This window comes from Eleutherodactylus coqui, chromosome 6 (genome assembly GCF_035609145.1).
Source record: "Eleutherodactylus coqui strain aEleCoq1 chromosome 6, aEleCoq1.hap1, whole genome shotgun sequence".
NCBI lineage: Eukaryota > Metazoa > Chordata > Amphibia > Anura > Eleutherodactylidae > Eleutherodactylus > Eleutherodactylus coqui.
In genome coordinates, this window is record NC_089842.1 from 11,678,491 (window position 1) to 11,705,123 (window position 26,633).

At 47.6% G+C, this 26,633-nt stretch overlaps 2 protein-coding genes across 2 annotated transcripts; both read left to right on the forward strand.

Moving 5' to 3' along the window:
- Positions 1-2,633: 2,633 nt before the first annotated feature.
- C1QC (complement C1q C chain) lies at positions 2,634-8,203 on the forward strand. Its single transcript, XM_066606212.1, has 3 exons — positions 2,634-2,777; positions 5,567-5,735; positions 6,776-8,203. The coding sequence occupies exons 2-3, from the start codon at positions 5,579-5,581 to the stop codon at positions 7,330-7,332; spliced, it is 714 nt and encodes a 237-aa protein (XP_066462309.1). The 5' UTR covers positions 2,634-2,777; positions 5,567-5,578; the 3' UTR covers positions 7,333-8,203.
- An 8,518-nt stretch (positions 8,204-16,721) lies between these two features.
- On the forward strand, positions 16,722-23,589 carry C1QB (complement C1q B chain). The gene is made up of 3 exons (XM_066606213.1): positions 16,722-16,877; positions 22,146-22,316; positions 22,385-23,589. The coding sequence occupies exons 2-3, from the start codon at positions 22,154-22,156 to the stop codon at positions 22,957-22,959; spliced, it is 738 nt and encodes a 245-aa protein (XP_066462310.1). The 5' UTR covers positions 16,722-16,877; positions 22,146-22,153; the 3' UTR covers positions 22,960-23,589.
- Positions 23,590-26,633: the final 3,044 nt, after the last annotated feature.

Sequence of the window (26,633 nt, forward strand, 5' to 3'; positions counted from 1 at the left end):
GCGTTCCAAGGCAACAAGCGGGTGGAATATGTCATACTAGGAACGAAAATGAGGTAAAGAATGAAGGACGAGAGTATATGGAGAATAAAACACTAAAAAAACATGAAGGAAACACTGTGGGGAAAAAGGGGGATGAAGAAGAGCCAAGAGAGGGGAAAAAAGGAAGGGAGGAGAGGATCCTGGGGCACAACGAGAGACAATAGGCAAAAAAGGAAGGGAGGAGAGGGTCCTGGGGCACAACGAGAGACAATAGGCAAAAAAGGAAGGGGAGCGGAGCAGAAAAAGAGAGAAATTAAAAAAGAGGGAAAAGAACAGAGAAGAGAGAGACACGAAACCAAGAAGAGTGGAGGAGAAATCACCCAGGAGCATAAATAGTGAGAACTCGTCACGTCAATGGCCAACCAACCTAACAACATGAGCAATGCATTAATATCTATTAATGGTGGTAACGAACACACGGCTAAAGATACTCTCAGTTCAGACCATAACCATGCAGCATATCCAACATTTTTATCCACCTGCGTTCATGGTCCCAAAAGATGGCATCGCGATCGCCACCAACGTCTGAAGGCGACACCCCGTCTATGATCTGAGTTGATCTACGCTGCAGGGAACAAAGGAAATCCATCACATCCAAGGATCCAATAAAACCTTAAATCATTAAAAGACAGCAGCGTGGGTCCCAATGGTGAAAAACACGAACGCGTTTCTGGCCAGTATGACCCTTGATCAGCGCATGGAAAATGGAGCATCACTAGCGAATATAAAAGAACACGGACCAATCAAAGCCCTGATATTTGCATATATTGACTATACATCGTTCACATTCTATACAACAAGAGCGCGAAGCAAGTAGTTGTAACAGTGTATTATAAAAGAATTTCGCAATTTGTCACGTGACCTCCTCTACACGGCTTGTTAACCATTTCACTACCCTTGAAGCTAAACCCTGAAGGGAACCGTTGTGTTTTTCAGTAAATGCTTTGATGCCCCCGATCTGCGCTGCTGTCCTTTCTCTATCCCAGTTATGTAATCAGACATCCTGATTTTAATGTTCATCCAACGTACATTATGTTCTCATGCACCACATGGTGCGAATGACAGTTTAAACAACGTTTTATTTTATATGTTTTTTGGCCATTACTAGATGTACAAGCCTGGGATTTATGAACATACCCGCATGGCTTACACCCAGTGCGGCCGCAAGGAAAAAACCTTAAAAGTTTGGTGAAGTTTTCCCCCGACTGATAGAGGAATGAAATTAGCTGGGAGAAAGTAGATTGCACAAATTTTTTTCTCTCCTAGCACCCACACAAACACCGTGGCCTAAAATGTATTATAACTTGATATCGTGCGGAAGCATAGGAAGATATTTTAAAAATACGTCGTGTATCTGTCCAAATTGTGGATTTGGGTTTAGAAATCCAGTCTTAAATTTTTCGTCCGGTTCCCCCCACATACCTGAGTCGGCACAGGTATGTACAGGTAGACAATGTGAGCCGCTACCACCTGTCAGGTGTACGCACAGCGGGTAGCACTGGCACACTTCTATTCGTAGAAGGACACTACAGACATGAAGGGCGCACTAAAAAGACAAAGAAACACGATGAACCACATTTACTGCATCCCATGAAATAACTCCTACATTGGTAGCAAAGCTGAGCTTGTCAATAAACGCCCATTGGAACACTTTGACCCTTCCATCCATAGAACATTCTCCACATGACTGGGGCTCCTCCAGGGGTTTATTACAGGTGTTTAGGGGGATGACAGAGTCCTTCCCTTTAGGTATAGTTATGGGGGGTTATAGTGTAGACAGGTCCTGACTTGGGTTGAAATAAGACGAACGATTGGACGTATGAATGAGGCTGTTAGACCCGACCCTGGTAGGAGGGGTATGAATAAGTGAATCTGGCATGGAATGGGGTTTTTATGCATGCTGTTGGCAGGTTGTTGTGCCGCAAAGCTTGGGGAGGTTCAGCATGGCAAGAAAGTTGCTGGAGCATCTTTAAGTGGGCCCTGGAGCTTCCCAGTCGTAGAGAGGTGGTGCTCTGATGAGTGTGACCTTATCGGACTGGGTTGATGTTTGGATATTGGGTGTGCAAGGAGCCATGTCGGGCCGGAACTGCTGGTTGTAAAGACTTTCTTGATCCCAGAGGGCCATAATGTTGGTTTACTTGTTAACTCTATCGTACATGTTCACCTGGTAGTTGCCTGTGGAGGTAACAACATGTGTCCCATGTCTCCTTCCGTGAACTGGGTATACCTCAGATGTCACCCAAGCATTGATGTACTGTTTGCAGAGTAGTGGTCTCCTCCCATCATCACCATCACGCATGACTGTTGTGCAATGGAGTTACTGGTGTCTAATGGTTCTGCAGCAGATATAATGGGACCAGTAGACCTCCACGTCTGACCTCTCCATCCATACAACGTTTTCCACGCAGCTCAGGGTTCACAGGGGTTTAGTGCAGAAGACCCCCACGAGACCCCACTAATGTTGTGGCAGATATGGGCACCATGACTACCAGCTCCTCTCTAGACAATTAGAGGGCTGAATGGTTTCATGTTCAGCATTTCACACTTCTTTTCGAGGAAACTGAAGTTGTGGTTCTTGTCACAGATATGGAAAGCAGAAGAGATAGTCCTGCTGTCAGCAGCAACAATGCAGGAAGAAAGAGGATGTGACGCTTCCCATCTTTGTCTCAGCAGAGATTACTGGTCACGGCGGACAGCACAACTTATAGAAGTGTCCAGATCAGAGCGTACAGCCAAAGGTCAGTGCATATATAGGGGGGCATGTGGGGTGGGGGGTGTCAAGTTATATATTCCTAAAAAAGGGGACGCACAAGGGTTGGTGATAGCAGAGTATACAGTGATGGTCCCTCTCTACTACAGCTTCCCACACTGACTGCACCTTTCTCTAATTACTACACCTACTGTAGCCTCATTGACCGCGCCTTTGTCTAGTGAATGGATTTATTTGTAGGTACACCTTCCACACACCTTCCTACTGTTGTCACTGCAACTTCCACTAGTAATACACCTTTCTCCAGTGACTGCACCATACCCAGGTTATACCACCATGGTTCATATCACTATATACAGGAGATACCCAGGTTATACCAGCATGCTCCATATCACCATATACAGGGAGATGTATAACTTATATCAGCTGTACATATATAATTATATACAGGAGATACCCAGGTTATACCAGCATGGTCCATATCAGTATATGCAGGAGATGTATAACTTATACCAGCTATACATATATCATTATATACAGGAGATACCCAGGTTATACCAGTATGGTCCATATCACTATATACAGGATGTATAACTTATACCAGCTGTACATATATAATTATTAGAGATGAGCGAACGTGTCCGTTACGGACACATCCGCACCCGGACACCCGCTTTAGCGAACACTGCAGTGTTCGCGCGTAAGTGTCCGGGTGCCGCCGGGGGGCGGGGAGATGCGCGGCGGCGCGGGCGGCAGTAGCGGGGAACAGGGGGGAGCCCTCTCTCTCTCCCTCTCCCCCCCACTCCCCGCCGCACCCCCCCGCGCTGCCACGGCGGCCCCCGAACTTTTTCGCCCGAACACCGAGGTGTTCGCAAAGTTCGGTGTTCGGGCGAAAAAGGGGCGGGGCCGAACGTGTTCGCTCATCTCTAATAATTATATATGTAACCGCGGCATGTAAAAGGCTGAGAGAAGGAAGCGGCTCCCTCTGTCACCCATCGGACCCCCGCCAGCGCACAAGATAAAAAAAATACAAAAAGCATTGCGAAAATACCTAATATTACCTATCTCACCTAACAAAAAACAGAATAGAAATGGTACCATCAAACAGCACAACGCATCCCACAAAAACCAAACCCTCACACGGCAGCGGTGACAGAAAAAAGAGACATGTCAGGGGTCTTGGGATTCAGGGGTAAATAAAAAATACATTTTAAAAAAATGTGAAAAAGTTGCAAAAATCCCCCAAACCCATATAAATTTGGTGTTGGTGTAATCGTACCAGCCTGCAGAATTAATTTAACATTTAGGGCTTCTACCCACTAGCGGGTTTTGTTTAACGCTGCAAGATCGCTGCCTTTTTTTCAATGGGACTTTCTAATGTTAAAATTGCATCGCACAAAAATCGCCAGTTTGTGCTTCTGCGATTTTTGTGCGATGAGATTTTAACATTAGAAAGTCCCATTGAAAAAAATACAGCGATCTCGCAGCGTTAAAAAAACCCGCTAGTGGGTAAAAGCCCTTATACCGCAGTGTGAACGCCACTAAAAATAAAAAATATGCCAGAATTGACGATTTTGTTAATCTTGCCTCTGGAAAAAGAGGAATAAAAAAACAATCAAAATGTTACATGTTCCCAAAAATGGATAAATGAAGACTAGAGCTCATCCCACAAAACACAACAAGCCCCACAGAGCTCTATTGATGCAAATATCACAAAAGCAAATCTTTTTTTTATGTTTGTGTACAAAAATAGCAAAACATAAAAAAACTGTATAAACCTGGAATCACCGGAATCGTGCCGACCCCGCGGGTAATAGCATCATTATATGTACCCAGAAACCATGCAACGTAAAAATACAACCTGTCCCACAAATAACAGGCCTGTGTACGGCCATGTCGATGGAAGAAGTAAAAACTTATGGTTGCTGGAATGCGAGAATGAAAAAAACTGAAAAATGAGTTGGTCATTAAGGTGCAAATGGACCGTGTCACTAAGGCCGGCTTCACACGAGCGTGACGGGCTCCGCTGCGGAATATTCCGCAGTGAAGCCTGTCACGGCGCCCCCCAGAGACCCCATACTTACCAGCGGAAGATAGCGTGAAGACGCTTCCCCGCCCACCGCCGTCGCGTCATGTGACACGCCCACCGCGTCACATGACGCGGCCAGCCGAGTCACGTGACGCGCCGGCCGTGTCATATGATGCAGCGGCCGCGTCATATGACGCGGCGGCGGTAGGCGGGGAAGCGTTTTCACGCTATCTTCCGCTGTGTTACAGCGGGAGATAGCGTGAACGGACGGCTTCCATTGACTGCAATGGAAGCCGTCAGCGCGTACACCCGCGGCAAATAGAGCATGCTGCGGGTGAGGACGGGAGATTTCACAGTGCGAAATTCCGCGGTGGAATTCCGCATCATGAGCATTGTGCTATTAGGTTCAATAGAACCTAATAGCAGGGGGCAACGCAGCGGATTTTTGCCGCGAATTTACGCATGTGTTTTTTAATTGTGGTTCAAAAATGCAACAAAAAACATGAACAGACTAAGAGTCTGCAAACAACTTGTCACGTAGTCCACGAAATGAGTCCTGTTTGGAAAGGGCAGATCATGTATGTAAATTCATAAGTTTCTGTATGCAGCACTGTTTACATAGGGGTCCAGGTACAGGTGTGTGAGAGGGGGTGGAGCCCGAGCCGAACTTCTTCAGCCAGGCCCCTGAGCCTTTAGCTACGCCCCTGCTCCCTTGTACAGACTCAAATTAAGAGTAGCGGCTGCGACGGTTTTCCTTTGTGAATGACCCCCATTCTCTATCCGTACAGGGAAGCTCCGCCATGTTACTGGGAGGTGGGATCATTTTCCTGACTCTGCTCACTTGGGTGGAGAGTTCAGACATGCTTTGCGCCTCTGCCGTGCCAGGTATGCCAGGAATACCAGGGATCCCAGGCCGAGATGGACGAGATGGGCAGAAAGGAGCAAAAGGAGAGAAAGGTACAATCCATTCCATGCAGATTCTTCCTAATGATCCGTCTGACATCTCCTGGAGTGTGAAGGGCTCGGAGCTGTGTGCATGCACTGCCTAACTCACGTACAATGATGTCATCGAGAGAGGAGATGCGTGGAGGCGCTTCACAGTCCAATGAAATAAAAGGCACTCTCTGGTACTAGAACATTGGTGGCCTAGCTTTGGTTTACAGATCACTGTCCTTTCCTGATTCTCCGCCTTCACTTACAAGTTACTGTACTGTTCTGATTCTCCTCTGCTTTCTCTGCTGGTGGTTCTCTGTCTTGGCTAAAAGGTTACTGTCCTCTCCTCAATCTCCACCTTGGCTTAATAGTTACATTCTTCTCTTGGTTCTTTGCTCCTTTGGCTTACACATTATTCTCCTCTCCTGGATCTGCACCTTGGCTTAATAGTTACGTTCCTCTCTGGGTTCTTTGCTCCTTTGGCTTACACATCATTGTCCTCTCCTGGTTCTCCACCTTGGCTTAATAGTTACGTTCCTCTCTACGTTCTTTGCTTCTTTGGCTTACAGATCATTGTCCTTTGCTGGGTTTTCCCCCTGTGCTTACAACTTACTGTCATCTCCTGGTTCTCCACCTATTTGCCTGGTTGTGGATCTCCATCTTGGCTTACAGATCACTGTCCTCTCCTGTCTTCTCTTCCTATCTCCGGCTGCACTGTCAGGGCCTCATTTGCTCAAGTTCCTCTCCACCTTCTCTCTCTGTTGGCGTTGCCCAAGGTTCTGTGTTGGAGCTCCTTCTATCTCTTTACACAATGCCAGTTGGACAGGTGATCAGCAGGTTTGGGAAGACTATTTGTAATTAGCTTCATCTGTACTTTCTGATACATTGTAGCAATATATAGTTGTGCAGCCCGGTTTTAACCCTTTTCTGGGGTTTTACTAATATGTCTGATTATACTAACGCCTCTTCCAAGAATTATGCAATTGAAAAGATCATGTTTTTGCTTTGCCTGTATCTGAGCTGTATCTCTTTTCTTGCTCTAATGTCACCTTGTCACCACACAGGGGTTCCAGCCAACTCAAACACATTCAGTCTGAAAGGTGAAAAAGGTATTGTGGGACTCCCAGGCTCAATGGGGAAAACTGGGCCCAAGGGACCTCCTGGCCCTCCAGGAGACAAAGGCGAAGTGGGCACTGCTGGGGACGGCGGAATGTCAGGCAACCACAAGCACCAATATCAGTCAGCTTTCACAATGGCAAGAGCTACAGAAAGTCATCCTGCAAAGAACACAGCCATCGTATTTAACAGAGCCATCACCAATGACCACCAAGACTACAATGTAACCTCAGGGATGTTTGTGTGCCGGATCCCTGGACTGTATTACTTTGTGTATCACGCTTCACATTCTTCCAACCTGTGTGTCTCTCTGTATGCAGCCAATGAGAAAAAGGCCAGCTTCTGTGACCATATGTCCAACACCCAGCAGGTCACATCAGGGGGAGCGCTGGTCCAGCTGCAGAGAGACCAAGAGGTGTGGTTGTCTGTCAATGATTACAATGGTATGATTGGGATCCAGGATAATGACAGTGTCTTCTCAGGGTTCCTTGTGTTTCCAGATTAAAGCTTTTCCTGAGCATGTCTTCCATGATGGTGCAATGGCAGATTAGTTTGTCTGTAGGCTAAGCCTGGCCATAGAGATGAGATAATTGATGTTCAACCAACAGCAATTTCCCACCATAAACATTGTAGACTGGGTTCATCCATGCGTGCTTATTTATGAGTTGGGTGGAATACAACAAGCTACTCCAAGACCCTTATGTCACCTTCTGACTCCTCTGTTCCATCAGGACACCTCTATCCCACTCTGTACTTCTCTGGACTCTTCTCTCTCCCTTCCAGATTTGTCTGTCCTCTCTCCTATGCTTCCCTTACAGACCCCTCTGTCCTCTCTCCAGACTCCTATGCCCCCCCTCCAAACCTCTCTCATCCCTCTCCATACTCACATGTTTACCTTCAAGACCCCTCTGTATCTGCTCTAGACCCCTCTGTTCACTCTCCTGACATTTCTGCACCCCTCCATCTTCTTTGGACCCCTCTACTCCCCTCCAGATCACTGTCCCCTCTCCAAACCCTTCAGTCCCTATCATACATGTTCTGCATGCACCCAACCCTTATCACACATTCTGTAGGCACCAGACCTCCAGTGTACATGTTCTGTATTAACCCAACTGCCATCACACATTTTTATTTGCATCCAACCTCCATAACCTCCATAATGAGGTTCTATTTAGTACCTCCAACCACCTTGGCTACCAGCTGTGCCATTGTTCCAGAAGTGAGCATGGTGTTTGTCTCCCTCCATATGGTATAGATTGTAAGCTCCTCTGCTCGTATTCTCGTGTAGTGCTCTGATCATATATTAACCATTAACTGGATCTCCTCAATCTCATGGATCTCTTTCCTCATCATGATTAAAATATTAATTTACACAATGGTGAGTCTTCTTCCTCTGTGGTTTCTCGGTCACATATGGAATTGAAATACTCGGGACGAGCCCCCAGACCCCGCACGATGATCCTGGCTGTTCGATAAGGTGTAAGATCAGCATCAACCACGCTGTTACAAGGGGTGGTGTTGTTCTCCAAGTATCACACATGGTAGGATTAGTACAGCGGCTCAGGAGACAGTATCACACATGAGAGGAGCAGCTACAGACTCATGAGAAGCTCTTAGATGCAGCTTAGATTACAACTTTAACTCATCCACATAGAAGGAAAATTGTGATTGAAGTCGGAGGACATGAACTACATGGGCCTGGTACTCACCTCTCCTGCTGTCAGCGCTAGCCCCTTTGAAAAGATATGGAGAATGCCGCGGACTTATGCCACAGCTGTGACAGCTGTCACAGATGTGGCAGGAGTCACGGCATGCTATCCCATTGCTTTCAATTGAAAGTTACTCAACTCTCCTGCTGTCAGCCGCCTCCTGAAAGGGCTGTGCAGATTGGCTGAGGGCTCAGCCAATAGCAGCTAGTGCTTAGCTATTGGCTGAGCGCTCAGCCAATGGCAGATAGCTCTTAGCTATTCATTCATGAATAGCAATATCTTAGCTATTCATGAATGAATAGCTAAGAGCTATCTGTCATTGGCTGAGCGCTCAGCCAATAGCTAAGCAGTAGCTGCTATTGGCTGAGCTCTCAGCCAATCTGCACAGCCCTTTCAGTAGGCGGGGTTTTTTAAATCCTCGTCTGCTGAAAGTGCTGGACAGCAGTGTCGGGGAGCCAGCCGGAGGACGCGGCTGACAGCAGGAGAGGTGAGTAACTTTTTTATTATTTTTTTAACCACTTTTTGATGATTATCGGGGAAGGGCTTATATTTCAAGTCCTTCTCCGATAATCATTCTGCGGGGCTTGGCAGAAACCAGTGCTTTCAATGGGATCTGCAGCAGTGCCGATCCCATTGAAAGCAATGGGATAGAATGCCGGGGACTTCTGCCACAGCTCTGACAGAGGATTCCTTCATCCCCGCGGTCCCCGGGGGAAACTCCTGCCACAGCTGTGACAGAAGTCTGCGGCATTCTCCATATCTTTTCAATAGGGCTAGCGCTGCTGCCGCTGGCCCCGTTGAAAAGACTGGCGATGTCACAGCGATATCCCAGCGATTTTTGAGGTTTCTGTTTCTACAGAAAGGTTCATACTACACAGGGTCAAAAACCTTTGGGAATGAAGGTCTTGATTTGCGAACTGTAAGACGTCCACCTCTACTGCCTCAAAAGCACAAGAAAAGTTGCCTTCAATATGCTCAAAACCGTATAAATAACGACAGACGTTTTGGGATTCTGTTCTGTGGATGGAAGACAACTGGAACTTTTTGGCCCTACGGATCAGCAGTACGTCTGGAGGAGGAAGGATGAAGCAGAGAATGAACCCCCTACAGTGAAGCACGGTGGCGGCTCGGTGATGCTCTGGGGTGGCTTTGCTTCCTCCGGTGCTGGAAACCTGCAGTGTGTGGAGGACTAGATGGATTCAATCTGTTTTCAGGAAATCCTAGGAGAGAACATCATGTCTTCTGGGAGGAAATTGAAGCTTAGGAGTCATTGGACCATCCAGCAGGACAATGATTACAAGCAGACCCCACAGTCCACCAAGGCTTCCGAAGAAGTCCTGGAAGATCCTGAAGTGCTCGTCACAATCACCTGACTTGAACCCCATAGAAAATCTTTGGTGGCATGTGGAGAAGGCAGCTGCAACACACGACCCCCAGAATATTAGTGACCCGGAGGCCCTATGTCCATGAGGAACGGGGTAAGACCCCTCAGGAAAGCCATCAGTAGCTGCTGTCTGGTTATGCATCACATCTGCAGCCGGTTATAACAGTACCAAAGACGTCGGTCATGGGGGACGGGGGGATATTCTGTGACTGCAATAGTCATTAAATGTGGCATTTTGTAATGGATTTGGAGAAACCACTTGTTATATTAGTTGTGATGAGATATTTGAATTCTTCTTGTTTGATTGGTTTATTGAAAGCAGCTGAAAGTGTGTAAATTTGGCAAATAGACCTAATTTGTTAAGGGTGTGGGGGGGGGTAGTTTTGATTGCAACTATATTCTAGTGAGAGTCATCGGGAGACATGACGGGGCGCACATTCCACCTTCTAATATATTCTGTGGTCGTCTGGGACTTCTGTCACTCAGCACCGAGTATATCTGCAGCTATCAGCGGCGTCATCATGTGATTCACCAACCGAGCGGACGTTTATTTAAATTTAATTAAACATTCCACACATCTGGCAGCGAAGTCTCCGGGTTCCTGGAAGCTCCTTATTGAGTAGGAAATGACTGCCCCTTGCTCTGGGGATTATTAATCTTGGGGTTACAATGTTTATTTATCGCCCACCGCTTTCCCTCCAGCTTGACGCATTCGAGGGCTGACATCATATTGTAGTTACATGGTTCAGAAGGTTAAAAAAGTCCAACCTGTAATCAGCCCTGCCACGACGATCCAGAGGACGGCCAAAATGTCCACGAGGAGGACAACCATTGCGCCATATTAAGGTAGAAATCCCTTCCCAGCTCCAAGTATGACAATCAGAATAAATCCCTGAATCGCCGCCCCTCCTCCAGCCATCTGGTGACTGTAACCTGTCGCACCATGTTTTTCTAGAAAGGTGTTCAATGAATTAACCATCACAAGATTGTTTAGCAGGGAGCTCCATAGTTTCATCACTCTTACAGTAGAGAATCCCGTCTATGACAATTGTGTAACCTTCCTTCTTCTAGATGCAGAGGATGCCCCCAGTCAAGATTACAGGCCGAGGCACAAAAAGATTGTTCAAAAGATCCCTGCGGTTCGTTCATAGATATATACATACCGTAGTAATTACATTGCCCCCAAGCAATAGAATAGATATATAAGAGGGGTGCTGTTGTACTGCTGTTGCCAATTATTTCTTGATTTTGTTAAGTTTGACAACCAGACTGACATGTTAGGAGTATCTGTTACTTTAGACGGGGAGGGAGCGCAGCAAGCTGGTCTCTGGGCAGGATCAGGAAATGCAGAAGAGTGTTTGTGAGCAAAGAGAAGGGAGGACAGCAACGCTGCTGGTCCTGGAGCAGGGGATACTCCCCAGAATAGTCCTGTATGGAAGGCTGCAGCCCTGGGGGCACAGAGCTCTAGTGAAAGAAAGCTCAGCCATCAGTGATCACAGCAGGAGGCACAGAGGAAGGTCCTGTTTTGCTGCGCTCCGCTCTCTCCATCAAGCCTATCAAGTATTGACCTCAGGGGAGGAAACAACAGTGATACCGACCCAAGAAACGGGCCGCGCAAAAGAACTTTATTTTACTTTATTCGGGACTCTAGTTGTTTGTCTAGTCACACCCGGGGACTGTAAAAAAGATTCTTTGAGGATTCCAATAAACGTGAGTTTGAAAGAAATTCACAAGCCCGATTCGGGCAAAAAAATACTTTTTCTTTCTAGAATTGCTTAACCCCTTAGTGGCGGTCCCATTGCCTTTTTACGTCATGGTTAAGTGGGCTTTAATCCTCAGGGATGTAAAAACATGCCTCCTCTGAGGATGAAAGCCCCATGGGCTGAGGACGTGCAACAACTTGTAGCTGTAGGGCCATGGGAGGCCCCCCTTCACCTGGTCATGCGATCGTCGCTATCCAGCAGATAGCGCTAATCGCATTAAAGTAAATAAAAAGTGAGAAAAAGTTAGAGCTTCAGCTCCCCTCACGGATTGCATCTGCCAGCCTCTCTGCTGTCGGAGCTATTCCAACGTGTCAACTCATGCAATACTGGCTTTAGCCAGCATATAGCGCCGTTGTATAACAGCAGAAAAGAGTAAGCCCCATAGGAAAACCAGGATACAAATTGGATTGGAAAGGGTTAAGGGGTGTATTTTTTTAAATGGGGTCATTTGTGGGGGTATCTATCATTCTGACACCTATGAGCCTTTGCAATCTTGGCTTGGTGCAGGAAAATAAAGTGTTCTTCAAAATGTTGATAAGTAATGTTAAATTTGTACGTCCCCTAAATGGTTTAAAAACAACAAAGTTTTTCAAATGTGCATCCAGAATAAAGAAAACCTGCTTCTATTTATTTACAGTCTGTGTAAAAAAATGCATGTTGATTGTAATAGGTCAGTATGAGGTCCGTGTGCAGCACGTGATCATGAAAATCACCTCTTAATAAATTAAGCATATCTCAGACTCCTCGTACGCCTCAAGCTGAATCCTATGTGAGTTAGGAGCCAACATAGATTTCCACTATAATTCACTCCAGATTCTGGTGTAAATTATAGTAAATCTGATGGGCTGTGGGATTCGCCGCCACCTCACACTAAGCCCCACCCATTTTCTTATTAACATGTGGCAAGAAAAAGTAAAAATCACGAAAAAGACATGAAGAGCGCAGGTGGGAGATATGAAGAGGGCTTATGGAGAACATGAGCAGGACATGATAAAGGTGTGGTGTATTGATGATGGGGATGATGAGTGAGGGGCTGCACTGCTAGTTGCTTATCATGGTGGTGGGTATTTCCTGTGCATGGTTTTCGCTCCTGGCCTCAGACTCCATTAGTTCCTCCCCATCTCGTAATTATGGCTAGTACACATCTCCATATAAAGTCATGCACCTACAAGCCATCGCAGCAGGTCATGTTAATGGTGGGACTCCGTGTTAGGTTACCAGTAATGGGTGATGTGACACTGAGTGGGCTGCAGGCTGCGGCTTCTGACTCTGGGGCTGGCTAGGACTCCAGTTCGTTTTGACGCTGGTGGTGGTGTTGGCGCCGGTGGTTCGAGCTGGGGTATAGGCCTTGGTCGTGCAGTCTGAGATGCTGTAGACAAGGACAACAATGGTGGTACAGACTTGGGTGCCAACAGCAGTGGCAAAAAGCTGGGGGGAAACAAGCGCAGGAGCCGATGCAGATGCAGCAGCCCTTTGGGCAAGATAGAGTTCTGGGGGTTCCTGCCCTACCTGGAAATACAGCGGTGCAGCGGGTTCCACTCATCAGGTGTGATGGCAGTGCCAGGCGATACCTGTCTTCCAGAGACCTGCTCACTGGAGATTGGACTATGCAGGTACTCTGGCTGGTCGTTGTCCTTCACCTGCAACTTGATGAAGATCTTATCACCAATTCCATTTTCATACTAGTATCCATAACTATGGCCTACTTTAAACCAGAGTACCATTCTGCTGGTACGTTGCCTCCTTCTTCTCTTGGGGGACGGCTATGCTTTCAGGCCAAATCTATTCCCATGTGAAGTCTTCCCTCTCGAGTGGGACCTGTTTACTTTATTCAAAAAAGTATCCTGTGTCTTAATGAGACACTGTTGCTTTAAATGTTGGAGTGACACAGTATGGCGATGCGCACCCGTAGTTATTGCGAGGTCAGCAGATTTAACCATGGGCACATTTCATGTGCTTCAAGCCAGCGGTGTACAGATATGATCACCCAGCCACTGCTCTATGGCTACGCCACACTTTCCAGAAAAGGAAGATTCTACCCATTACAGTACTTCTAGGAGAGTATTGGGGACCCTGCGATACAGTTCTTCTGATCAGGATTTGGTCTCGTCACATCTTACCTATCATTTCTCCCCATGTTCCATATCTGGGGAATGCCCTATGACAGACTTTGCTTGGAACCAACCATGGATGTACCCCATAACCGAGGTGAGCCATCATCTTCATTGCTGCCCCCTCTACTATCGCCTTGCTGCCACCCCACTCCATACCATCCTTCAAGGGCATGAAGAGGATATAGAGAGACCATGAAGATGCCATTTCTTACTATACCTCCTTCTGAAGAGCAACTGAGGCTCCAAACAGGTAGGTGCTTACAAATGTAAAGAGTCCAAGGCAGATGGATTAATAATGCAAGGCTATTCTTCTTGACAAGGTTAACTGGTGGAGAGCATCTTAATATTAAACAGTCCTACAGTCCGATGCAGAACTCTGGGAAGACATTGCAGACCTGAGGTGTCATCAGGAAGGGAGCTTCTTGCTGACTGTTCTTGGTCGCAGTCTGGCCTCTTCCTGAATGTCCTTGATTGCACTCTGGCCTCTTTTTGACAGTCCTTGGTCGTAGGCCTCTTCCTGATTGTCCTTAGTCACATTCTGGCCTCTTCCTGACTGTCTTTAGTCGCACTCTGGCCTCTTGTTGACAATCCTTGGTCGTAATCTGGCCTCTTCCTGATTGTCCTTGGTCATAGTCTGGCCTCTTCCTAACTGTCCTTGGTCATACTCTAGCCTCTTGCTGACAGTCCTTGGTCATACTCTGGTCTCTTGCTGACAGTCCTTGGTCATACTCTGGTCTCTTATTGACAGTCCTTGGTCACACTCTGGCCTCTTGCTGACAGTCCTTGGTCATACTCTGGTCTCTTGCTGACAGTCCTTGTTCATAGTCTGGCCTCTTCCTGACTGTCCTTGGTCATGGTCTGGCCTCTTCCTGATTGTCCTTGGTCATAGTCTAGCCTCTTGCTGACAGTCCTTGTTCATAGTCTGGCCTCTTGTTGACAGTCCTTGGTCATAGTCTGGGCTCTTGCTGACAGTCCTTGGTCACACTCTGGCCTCTTCCTGACTGTCCTTGGTCATAGTCTGGCCTCTTGCTGACAGTCCTTGGTCATAGTCTGGGTTCTTGCTGACAGTCCTTGGTCACACTCTGGCCTCTTCCTGACTGTCCTTGGTCATAGTCTGGCCTCTCGCTGACAGTCCTTGGTCATAGTCTGCGCTCTTGCTGACAGTCCTTGGTCACACTCTGGCCTCTTCCTGACTGTCCTTGGTCATAGTCTGGCCTCTTGCTGACAGTCCTTGGTCATAGTCTGGGCTCTTGCTGACAGTCCTTGGTCACACTCTGGCCTCTTCCTGACTGTCCTTGGTCATAGTCTGGCCTTTTCCTGACAGTCCTTGGTCATAGTCTGGCCTCTTCCTGACAGTCCTTGGTCATAGTCTGGCCTCTTGCTGACAGTCCTTGGTCATAGTCTGGTCTGTTCCTGACAGTCCTTGGTCATAGTCTGGCCTTTTCCTGACAGTCCTTGGTCATAGTCTGGCCTCTTCCTGACTGTCCCTGGTCACACTCTGGCCTCTTGCTGACAGTCCTTGGTCATAGACTGGCCTTTTCCTGACAGTCCTTGGTCATAGTCTGGCCTCTTCCTGACAGTCCTTGGTCAGAGTCTGGCCTCTTGCTGACAGTCCTTGGTCATAGTCTGGCCTGTTCCTGACAGTCCTTGGTCATAGTCTGGCCTCTTGCTGACAGTCCTTGGTCATAGTCTGGCATCTTCCAGACTGTCCTTGGGCATAGTCTAGCCTTTTGCTGACAGTCCTTGGTCATAGTCTGGTCTCTTCCTGACAGTCCTTGGTCATAGTCTGGCCTCTTCCTGACTGTCCTTGGTCATAGTCTGGCCTCTTGCTGACAGTCCTTGGTCATAGTCTGCGCTCTTGCTGACAGTCCTTGGTCACACTCTGGCCTCTTCCTGACTGTCCTTGGTCATAGTCTGGCCTCTTGCTGACAGTCCTTGGTCATAGTCTGGGCTCTTGCTGACAGTCCTTGGTCACACTCTGGCCTTTTCCTGACAGTCCTTGGTCATAGTCTGGCCTCTTCCTGACAGTCCTTGGTCATAGTCTGGCCTCTTGCTGACAGTCCTTGGTCATAGTCTGGTCTGTTCCTGACAGTCCTTGGTCATAGTCTGGCCTTTTCCTGACAGTCCTTGGTCATAGTCTGGCCTCTTCCTGACTGTCCCTGGTCACACTCTGGCCTCTTGCTGACAGTCCTTGGTCATAGTCTGGCCTCTTCCTGACAGTCCTTGGTCAGAGTCTGGCCTCTTGCTGACAGTCCTTGGTCATAGTCTGGCCTGTTCCTGACAGTCCTTGGTCATAGTCTGGCCTCTTGCTGACAGTCCTTGGTCATAGTCTGGCATCTTCCAGACTGTCCTTGGGCATAGTCTAGCCTTTTGCTGACAGTCCTTGGTCATAGTCTGGTCTCTTCCTGACAGTCCTTGGTCATAGTCTGGCCTCTTCCTGACAGTCCTTGGTCATAGTCTGGCCTCTTCCTGACAGTCCTTGGTCATAGTTTGGCCTCTTCCTGACTGTCCTTGGTCATAGTCTGGCCTCTTCCTGACTGTCCTTGGTCATAGTCTGGCCTCTTGCTGACAGTCCTCGGCTGCACTTTAGCAGATGACATCCTTACTTTCATAGCCCCTATGTACTTATAGCACCAATGTGATGACATGGCGCTCCACCTTTCCACAGTATAGACTTTGCACAGGAATCTGATGAAGCTACTACCTGGTGCGGAGAGGGGCAGTTCTCACACGGAGCCGTCCAACTCTTATTTTTCGGAGATCATTTGAAGGCACGGTGACCGCTACGGGCAACTTCTCCTTTGCGCCAATTTTGACACATCACCCCCCCCCCCCCCCCCCCCCCCCGCCTCCCTTGTCTTATTTTCTGCGGTCGTCTCAATAAGAAGAGGAAGCAAAGATGATATTTGTGTTTTCAGCTACAAAATCTTTATAAGAGGAAATCCCGATCGCCCCGCTCCCGGCGTCCCCTCGATGCGCTGACACTTCTGCTTTCTCTGGGTTGTGTAATTCATGCTTGTGATTTCCAGCTGCACAGCTTCTCCCAAACACTGATTGCTAACCTACGTCCAGACTGCAAGGTAAGTGCCAGTCTCCTACTTATCTGTGGGGCCCCAGCACATCCAGGGACCCAACTCACCCGATTGCAGCTCTTTATGACAAATGGGAACCAGTTGGGCCGTTGTGTAGGACATCGGAGACTGGGAAGCTTTTAACAAAATGTTGAGGGGATGAAGAGCAAATACCGTCCAGTGTAAAGGAAAAGGACAATACTGGAAAAATGTGCTGGAAGGGAGCGATAATGCGAGGACAATGTGTGGGAGGCGACAGCTAAGGGCCCGTCTGCACCGGCACTGCATGTACGATTCACCTATGCAACTCACAAAACATACGCTGGGCTAAACGAAGCCAAATATATGCGTAGCTTGTCTATGTTTAACCCCTTAACGACCGGCCCATAGTCTTTTTACGTCCTCACTTGCTGGGCCTTATTCCCTGAGGATGTAGAAATATGTTTCCTGCAGGGATTAAGGCCCTGCAAGCTGAGGATGTGGCAGCTGCATGCTGCCGGCTCCCGGAGGTAGCCGGCAACCACGGGTCCCCTCCCCCGGTCACATGATCGCCGGCATTTACCGAATGCCGGCAATCATATAAAAGTTAGTAAAAAGTTTAAAAAAAGTGAAAGATTCCCAGCCTCCAGGTTCCGTCAGCGCCTTCTGCGCATGCGCACCAGACTTCATACGTCTGAGCGCGCGGCTCGGGAAGTGTAAAAATTCTTCTGCTCCAGGCTCCCATGTGTACCTGAGAGCAGAGGGATGTCACCGGGAGCCGCTGTATGCGGTTCCCGGTCACATGATCGCTGCTATCCAATGTAAAGTTAAAAAAAGTTTTAAAAAAGTTTAAAAAAAAGAAAAAAAAGTTTTAAGTTTCATCTCCCCTCACCAATCATATTCGTGAGGGGAGATGAAATAACGTACCTAAGGCACCGCATTTATCCGTGGACTTCACCACGGCGTCTGCGCATGCGCTCGCCGCCAAGATGGCGGACGCATGTGTAAAAGGCGCAGATTGCCAGGGTAATTTAAAATCTCCCTGCTCCTGGCTACCAAAAGAGCCTGGAGATTTCACCGGGGCCCGCAAAACGCAGTTCCTGGTCACGTGATCGCCGTTTTCCAATTGAAAACAGCGATCACGTAAAAGTAAAAGAAGTGAAAATTTCACCTCCAATCACAGATCAGATTCGTGAAGGGAGGTGAAATTACTTACCTAAGGCCTCCGGCGATGTCCCCCGACGGGATCTTTATCCACTGACCTTTCCCCAACTTTGGCGCATGTGCCCATTAGCAAAATGGCGGACGCAAGCGCAAAAGCTGTTGAGGGCCCTGGAAATTTAAAGTCTTCTTGCTCCTGGCTACTAAATGCAGCCAAGAGCCTGGAGCAGTGACCGAGGGCCGCAGTGATCGGTCCCCGGTCACGTGATCGCCGTTATCCAATAGATAATAGCGATTACGTAAAATTTAAGACACAGTTGAAGTTTGATGTGCCATTCCTTTTGAGCCCCGTTGTGCATACAGACATAATATTAAGGCCACAATGGGTATGTCTCTGAAAACGGGACAAAAAGGGGGTATCCATTTTGGGGTGAACTTTTTCATTCTTATGTGTGCTATACAAAAAAAATGTTTTTAAAATGACACAACTGCCAAAAAAATTAAAATCGTAATTTTTTCCATCTGCTTTGCTCAGATTCATTCAAAAACTGTGGGGTTAAAATATACAGTACACCGCTAGGTGTATGCGTTAAGTGGTCTAGTTTTCAAAATGGGGTCATCTGTGAGGGGTCTCTGTCGTTTTGGCCGCTCAAGGGTTCTACAAGTGTGCAATGGGGCCTAAAACGCCTTCACGCAAAATGACAGTTCTGAAAGTCACCGTCTGCTCTTTTCGGTTTGGGCCCCGTTGTGCATATGGACAGAAGATTAGGGCAACAATGGGTATGTTTCTGAACACGGGACAAACAGGGGGTTCCATTTTGGGTGCGAATACGCATTTTCATGTGCAATATAGAAAAAAAATCCCATCTTTTAAATGTCATATTTGCAAAAACATGAAATTTCATTTTTTCTCCTCTAAATTGCATTAATTCCTGAAAAAAAATCTGTGAGGTAAAAATCCTCCTGACCCCCTCAGTGAATACATTAAGGGGTGTAGTTTTTAAAATAGGGTCCTTTGTGGGGGGATCTATTATTCTGACACCTATGAGCCTTTGCAATCTTGGCTTGGTGCCGGAAAATAAAATGTTCCTCAAAATGCTGAAAATCAATGTTAAATTTGCACGTCTCTTAAATGGTTAAAAAAAACCTGAACTTTTTCTAATGTGCGTCCAGAATAAAGTAAACAGATGGAAATATATATCTTATCACGAATTTGTACAGTATGTTTGCACATATTTGAGATATCACAGTTGAAATTGTGAAAAAATGACATTTTTTTCAAAATTTTCCCAATTTTGGCGCTTTTAATAAATATACACAAATTCTATCAGACTATTTTCACCACCTAAGGGTGCCCACCCACTGGCGTTTTTTTTCACTGCGAAATTCGCAGGTTTTTTTTTTCTGCAGGGGGTCTATGGGACTTGTAATGTAAAAATCGCGATCGCGCAAAATCGCGATTTACCGCGATATCGCGATTTTGCGCGATCGCGCTTTTAGCTTTGCATGTCCCATAGCCCAAAGACCCCTGCAGAAAAAAAAAACGCTGCGAATTTCGCAGCAAAAAAACGCTAATGGGTGGGCACCCTAAGGGTGCCTACCCACTGGCGGTTTTTTTTCCCTGCGAAATTTGCAGCATTTTTTTTCTCCTGGGGTGTATGGGACTTGTAATGTTAAAATCGCGATCGCGCAAAATCGCAATTTACCGCGATTCGCGGTAAATTGCGATTTTGCGCGATCGCGATTTTAACATTACAAGTCCCATAGACCCCAGGAGAAAAAAAATGCTGCGAATTTCGCAGGGAAAAAAAAACGCCAGTGGGTGGGCGCCCTAAATGAAGTACAACATGTGGCGAAAAAACAATGTCAGAATCACTTGGATATGCAAAACCTTTACGGAGTTATGATATGTTAAGTGATACATGTCAGAGTTCCAAAATTTGGTCTGGTCATTAAGGCGCAAACAGGCTTGGTCACTAAGGGGTTAATCCATTGCAGCCAATGGGCCTGTGAAATGCTACATTTTCATCCGTTATTTGGACGGATGACTATATGCCAGTGTGGACGGGCCCCAGGAAGTGAGGGGAAACACTAAGGCAGAGGTACTCCACAGGTGGACCGGGGTCCGAATGCGGACCTCAACCGCTAGCAATCCGCACCCCGGACCAGGAGAAGGAGCCGCTGCCAGCTCCCCCTCCACTAACTCCTTTCAGTGTGATCATGTGATGGCACCTAATGGATGCTATAATGTAACTTCGCTTCTTCCGGGCTCCGAACTCTCAGTGATCTTGAGAACAGGAGCCGGTGGTGCAGGAGAAGCTACACAATGGATCATAGTGGGAGGAAGCACAGAGCCCATTTACACGTGTGTGCTGATGGTGCGCGGAGGGTTTTACATGGAGCTATAAGAAGGGCCACAGAGGGTCAGCACAACTAAGAGGGGCTACAGGGGGTCAGTAATAACCAAGAGGGGCCGCAGAGGGTCAGCACAACTAAGAGGGGCTACAAGGGGTCAGTAATAACCAAGAGGGGCCGCAGAGGGTCAGCACAACTAAGAGGGGCTACAAGGGGTCAGTAATAACCAAGAGGGGCCGCAGAGGGTCAGCACAACTAAGAGGGGCTACAGGGGGTCAGTAATAACCAAGAGGGGCCACTATTTACTATGTGGGAGTTACTGAGAGGGGTATTGGGGGTAGCAGCAGGATGGGAAGATTGTGACGAGATGAGTCGTAGTTGGTAATGGTACCAATCAGCGAAGACGTCAACTCTGATCATCGGTGGTAACTGCACTGTAATCACCGTACAGGACTGGTATTCTGCCACATGCCGTATGTATCCAAAATGGTATAAATGAAAACATCGACTCATTCTGCAGAAAACAAGCCTTCACAGAAAGACATGGCTCTCAGAATATACTGCAAATACTACTAGAATTCTATACTGCAAAGTACTAAGAAAGGCACATATAAATGTTTAGCATCACCATAGTCAGACAGTAAGTTATACGTAATTATGTCCCTTGTTTTAACCCTCATTACCTGGGTGCGCCAGACCTTCTCCTGACGGTAGACCCAGGCAAGTGGACCTTTACCAAAACTAGTTGAGTACCCCTTCACTTAGGATATCTGCGGGACATGAGAGATAAAGCTGAGGAAATTAGTCCTAGAATGGTAGAGTTGGAAGGGACCTCCAGGGTCATCGGGTCCGACCCCCTGCTCAGTGCAGGATTCACTAAGTCATCCCAGACATCTGTTCAGCCTCTGAAGACTTCCATTGAAGGAGAACTCCCCACCTCCCGTGGCGACCTGTTCCACTCATTTATCCCCCTCACTGTCTAATATCTAATCTGTGTCTCCTCCCTTTCAGTTTCATCCCATTGCTTCTAGTCTTTCCTTGTGCAGATGAGAATAGGGCTGATCCCTCTGCACTGTGACAGCCCTTCACATATTCAAATGTGCAGGAAGTGATAGATAACACTGGGGAAATATGTGGGAAGTGAGGGATAACGCTGGGGTAATGTGCAGGAAATGAAATTTATGGGTAGTGATAGAATGATGATCGGTTCGAAAGGAGATGATGGCAAGATGATTCAAAGATGATGAGAGCATGGCAGGCGAGTGGATGGAGAGATCACAAGAGATGATGGAGATATGTTAGAAGATAACAGATGATGGAAATCATGGGGCGATGATGGGGATATGTTGAGAAGGTAACAGCAGGAAAAGTTATACAAAACCAATGGGGGTGGTGGTGGGGTAATGTTAGTTTGATGTAGAGGTGATCTGGTTAATTGACCAGATCATCCAAGTCTCTACCACATGTGATTCACCTGTTTGTGCTGGCAGAAGTCTCCTCCATAGTGGGCAAGCACGAATCCTCCATGCGTGGTTTCAGTGTGACTTCCCTGCCCTGTTATATTTATATAAAGAAGCAAGAATGTTTTGATACATTGTAGCCATAAGTCACTTGAGATATCTCATCAATAGTGGAACTGTGTCCCCAGGTTCACACAGAGACATTGGGGTTTTCAGGGTACCAGGGATCCCACAATTTGAAGCACAAGAATGAAGTGTCACCACAGATGTGAAAAGCCTGACCGTAGATGATGCACCTGAACTGTGCCATTTATTTTCTCAGGAGGAGGCATGGACCCTGGAGGAGCGCTGACCTTCTTCTGTATTGTCTTCCTATCTTTTCCCTTATGCCAGGCGCAGAGTTGCCCGGCACACATGCCGGGAATTCCCGGGATACCTGGAACACCTGGTGCAGATGGGATGGATGGAGCAAATGGGGAGAAGGGAGACCAGGGTAAGTCAATGCTGGATGATGGTGTGGGGTAGGAGGCTGTTTCTAATCATATGTCTCCTGTGCATCAGGCCCTCCTGGAACCATTCTTGGCTGGAATGAGGAAGAACAAAGAGGAGACCCTGGTCCACCTGGAACACCAGGAAAAGTGGGCCCAAAAGGGCCAATGGGTCCCCCGGGTTCTTCTGGACTTCAAGGTATAAAAGGCTTAAAAGGAGAATCTGGAGACTACAAGACCGAGGTGCATTCTGCTTTCTCCGTGAAGAAGACCACTATGGGGAACCCGCGCAAGGATCAACCCATTCGCTTTGATCAAATAGTCATCAACGTGAACAATCAGTACAATGCCATGAGCGGAAAGTTCACCTGTCAGTACCCTGGTCTCTACTACTTCACGTACCACGCCTCGTCCAGGGGTCACCTGTGTATCTATATTGTCAAAGGCAGATTTAACAGTAACCCGGAGAAGGTCGTCCTGTTCTGTGATCAGGTCTTCAACATCTTCCAGACAACCACAGGCAGCATTGTGCTAAAGGTCAGCCAGGGTGAGTCTGTCTGGCTGGAGACTACTGACAAGAACCACCTGCTGGGCACAGAAGGGGCAGAAAGTATATTCACCGGCTTCCTCCTCTTCCCAGAGTCTTAAGACTGGCCACGAGAAATGCTGCTGGCTTCTAAGACGCCACAAACTGTGCTGCCAGAGCGCCGCCGGTATTGTGTTATTGCTCATTGCTGCCGCCTGCTTTTACTATCATAGTACATGAAGTAACCCTTCGCCACCTTCTACCCTTCGCATAAGCATCTTGCTCTGGCCACATGCGGGGTGCTGGACAACACGTGTGCGCTGCTCTTCATATGTCACCCGCCCAATTAGACTATGGGAAATATAATGGCATCTCGAAAAAATGCTTGCACCCGTGTAAGTGCAACAAATGTATTCAGAGGTGCGAGTCTCTTAATACATTTGTTGCATCTCCAGACTTATACCTACGCCAGCGCCAAGTAGGTTTCCGCTATAATTTGCACCAGTTTCTTTTGCATCGTAAATCTGATGGGTCATGTGTGTCCCCGCCCCTAACACTAAGCCACTCCCACTTTTAAAAAATGTATCAGGACACTGTGTTAATTATAAAAAATATATACAATTGATGGCAAAATTGTGACTTTTCGCTCTCAGAATTGTGGTGTAAAGTCAGATGTGAAATATGTCCCCCGGTGCCTTCACTGTCACCTGTCACTGCCTAATCACGAAAATAAAATGTTTTTGCAGAGTGAATGTTGTTGCTACACGTCCACTAGAAAACACCGGATATCCACGTCCTAAGAGCCTAAAACAACTCCACCCAACCCAGCCAAATCCTATGATAACTCTACCCAACATAGTCAAGTCCTAAGACCCTATGGCAGCCCCACCCAGCAAATTCCCAGAGACACCCCCACATTGCTCCATGTTGGGGTCTCTGACGTTGCGCATTACAGATCAGTGCAGGTTTTGTAGGTTTCTCTTTCTGTGTTGGTCAAAGAAGAAAGAAACAGAAGGTAAAATGGAGATAACATGGAGTTCGAGGAGCAGATCGGCTGTCCTGCGTGGACACCATGCTGTTTGCGGATGGGGTGGTGACCGATGACCAGAGCTCCATAGACGCAGAACTGATATCACACATCCATGCTCCCAGTGCAAAGATTTCCCATATACATCATATATACAGTACACACATATATAGCACAGTGTATACATATATACACACTGGTCAGCCATAACATTAAAATATTGTATCAGTCCTCCTCATGCTGCCAAAACAGCTCTGACCCATCGAGGCCCGGACTCCATGAGAAAAGTGTCCTGTGGTATCTGCACCATGACCTTAGCAGCAGATCCTGTAAGAAGCTCCTGTGCGGCCTCCAGGGATCAGACCTGTTCCTCCGGCATATCACATAGATGCTCCAAGTTATCACTTGCAGCAGCCCCTCCTCCCTGACTCTGTAGTGTAGTGATCAGCTCCTCCTCCCTGACTTTGTAGTGCAGAGATTAGCTCCTCCTCCCTGATTCTGTAGTGCAATAATCAGCTCCTCCTCCCTGACTCTGTAGTGTAGTGATCAGCTCCTCCTCCCTGACTCTGCAGTGATCAGCTCCTCCTCCCTGACTCTGTAGTGCAGAGATTAGCTCCTCCTTCTTAACTCTGTAGTGCAAAGATTAGCTCCTCCTCTCTGACTCTGTAGTGCAGTGATCAGCTCCTTCTCCCTGACTCTGTAGTGTAAAGATCAGCTCCTCCTCCCTCACTCTACGATGTAGTGATTAGCTCTTCCTCCCTAGCTCTGTAGTGTAGGGATCAGCTCCTCCTCCCTGACTATGCAGTGCTATGATCAGCTCCTCCTCCCTGACTCTGTAGTGCCGAGATTAGCTCCTCCTCCCTGACTCTGTAGTGCAGGGATCAGCTCCTTCTTCCCGACTCTTTAGTGATTAGCTCCTCCTCCCTGGATTTGTAGTGTAATGAGTAGCTCCTCCTCCCTGACTGTAGTGTAGTGATCAGCTCCTCCTCCCTGACTATGCAGTGCTATGATCAGCTCCTCCTCCCTGACTCTGTAGTGCCGAGATTAGCTCCTCCTCCCTGACTCTGTAGTGCAGGGATCAGCTCCTTCTTCCCGACTCTTTAGTGATTAGCTCCTCCTCCCTGGATTTGTAGTGTAGTGAGTAGCTCCTCCTCCCTGACTGTAGTGTAGTGATCAGCTCCTCTTCCCTGACTCTGTTGTGTATTGATTAGCTCCTCCTCCCTAGCTCTGTTGTGTAGTGATTAGCTCCTCCTCATTGACTGTAGTACAGTGATTACCCACTCCTTCTCCCAGACTGTAGTGCAGTGATTAGTCCCTCTTCCCTGCCTCTGTTGTGCAGTGATTAGCCACTCCTCCTCCCTGACTGTAGTGCAGTGATTAGTCCCTCTTCCCTGACTGTAGTGCAGTGATTAGTCCCTCTTTCCTGACTGTAGTGCAGTGATTAGTCCCTCTTCCCTGACTGTAGTGTACCGATTAGTCCCTCCTGAGGTCACAGAGGTGCCACTTGAAGGTACATGTTGTCACTGGGGTCAAATTGGATGTTGCATTGTATTCCTGAAGCTTCTGAACACTTTTTGCAGGTGATCCTCATTGTATTCATATCACCAGCGTGACGAGTTTTTAATGACTGCATGGGTTCAGAGGAGACAAGCGGCAGTGATACATACCACATCATTGTTTACTACATGGAGCATCATCAGCGTCATCGACCACAGTGTCACAGAGGGGATCTAACAGGGTGAGGAACATTGGGGACAATGTGACTCCCCCCACCACGTGTGATGAGTCCGTGGCGTCTATATAACAATCTACCACAAGGGGGCAGCACAGGCCTAGTAAAGTTCAGTTCTCCATCATGCTGATTTCTGGATATGGGCGAAGGATCCCTGCTGGAAGCATTCAGTCTTATATAATAATAATAATAATCGTTATTTGTATAGCGCCAACATATTCCGCAGCGCTTACATAAACAGGAGAATACAGAAAGACAAAAAAATTACAAACATTACAGAACCACGGTTACATAGTAATCAGTTGGTGGAAACAATAGGGGTGCGGGTCCTGCTCCAACGAGCTTACATACTACAAGTAATGGGGTGATACAGAAGGTAAAGGGGCTGGCTGTTTGCGCGGTATGGTGACGTTGAGATGTGCCCGGTATGGCGGGGTGGAGAGTGAGCGATGCTATACACATAGACAATGGTCAGACATTTAGCCGTGTGACGGCAGGATCGGTATGACTGCAGGAGCGGTTTATGATGGCTAGCAGGGATTGCAGTCAGTAGGTCAGGGAGCATGTTATCAGGCGGAGTACAGAGGGGTTTGGTTTAGGGAATGTGGTATGCCTCCCTGAAGAGGTGCGTTTTTAGAGCACGCCTGAAGTTCTGCGAGTCCTGGATTGCCCGGGTAGCCTTTGGTAGTGCGTTCCAGAGGACCGGTGCTGCTCTGGAGAAGTCTTGGAGGCGGGAATGAGAAGTTTGAATTAAATGGGCGTTCAGTCTGGTGAAGGGCTTTGTGGATTAAGGTAGAGAGTTTAAATTATATCTGTGAGGTTAGAGTCTGCAATGCTGCCACCACTAGTAGTGATCACCAAGCGACGCTGACTTGTCTTATCCCTTCTAATAAAGCCAGGCTGGTAGAGAATGCATGTAGCGTACCCCAGGGGTGCAGGCATCACAGGTTTAGAGTCTAGGGCAGGGCGTATCAACCTTTTACCACCGTGGCCTTCGCGGCCAGAACATGGTGACTCCCGGGCCACCCCAGACAGAA

Coding starts and splice junctions, on each gene's coding strand:
- C1QC (XM_066606212.1), top strand. CDS start 5,579: ATGTTACTGGGAGGTGGGATCATTTTCCTGACTCTGCTCACTTGGGTG. Junction 5,736..6,775: donor AGGAGCAAAAGGAGAGAAAG/GTACAATCCATT, acceptor GTCACCACACAG/GGGTTCCAGCCAACTCAAAC.
- C1QB (XM_066606213.1), top strand. CDS start 22,154: ATGGACCCTGGAGGAGCGCTGACCTTCTTCTGTATTGTCTTCCTATCT. Junction 22,317..22,384: donor TGGGGAGAAGGGAGACCAGG/GTAAGTCAATGC, acceptor CCTGTGCATCAG/GCCCTCCTGGAACCATTCTT.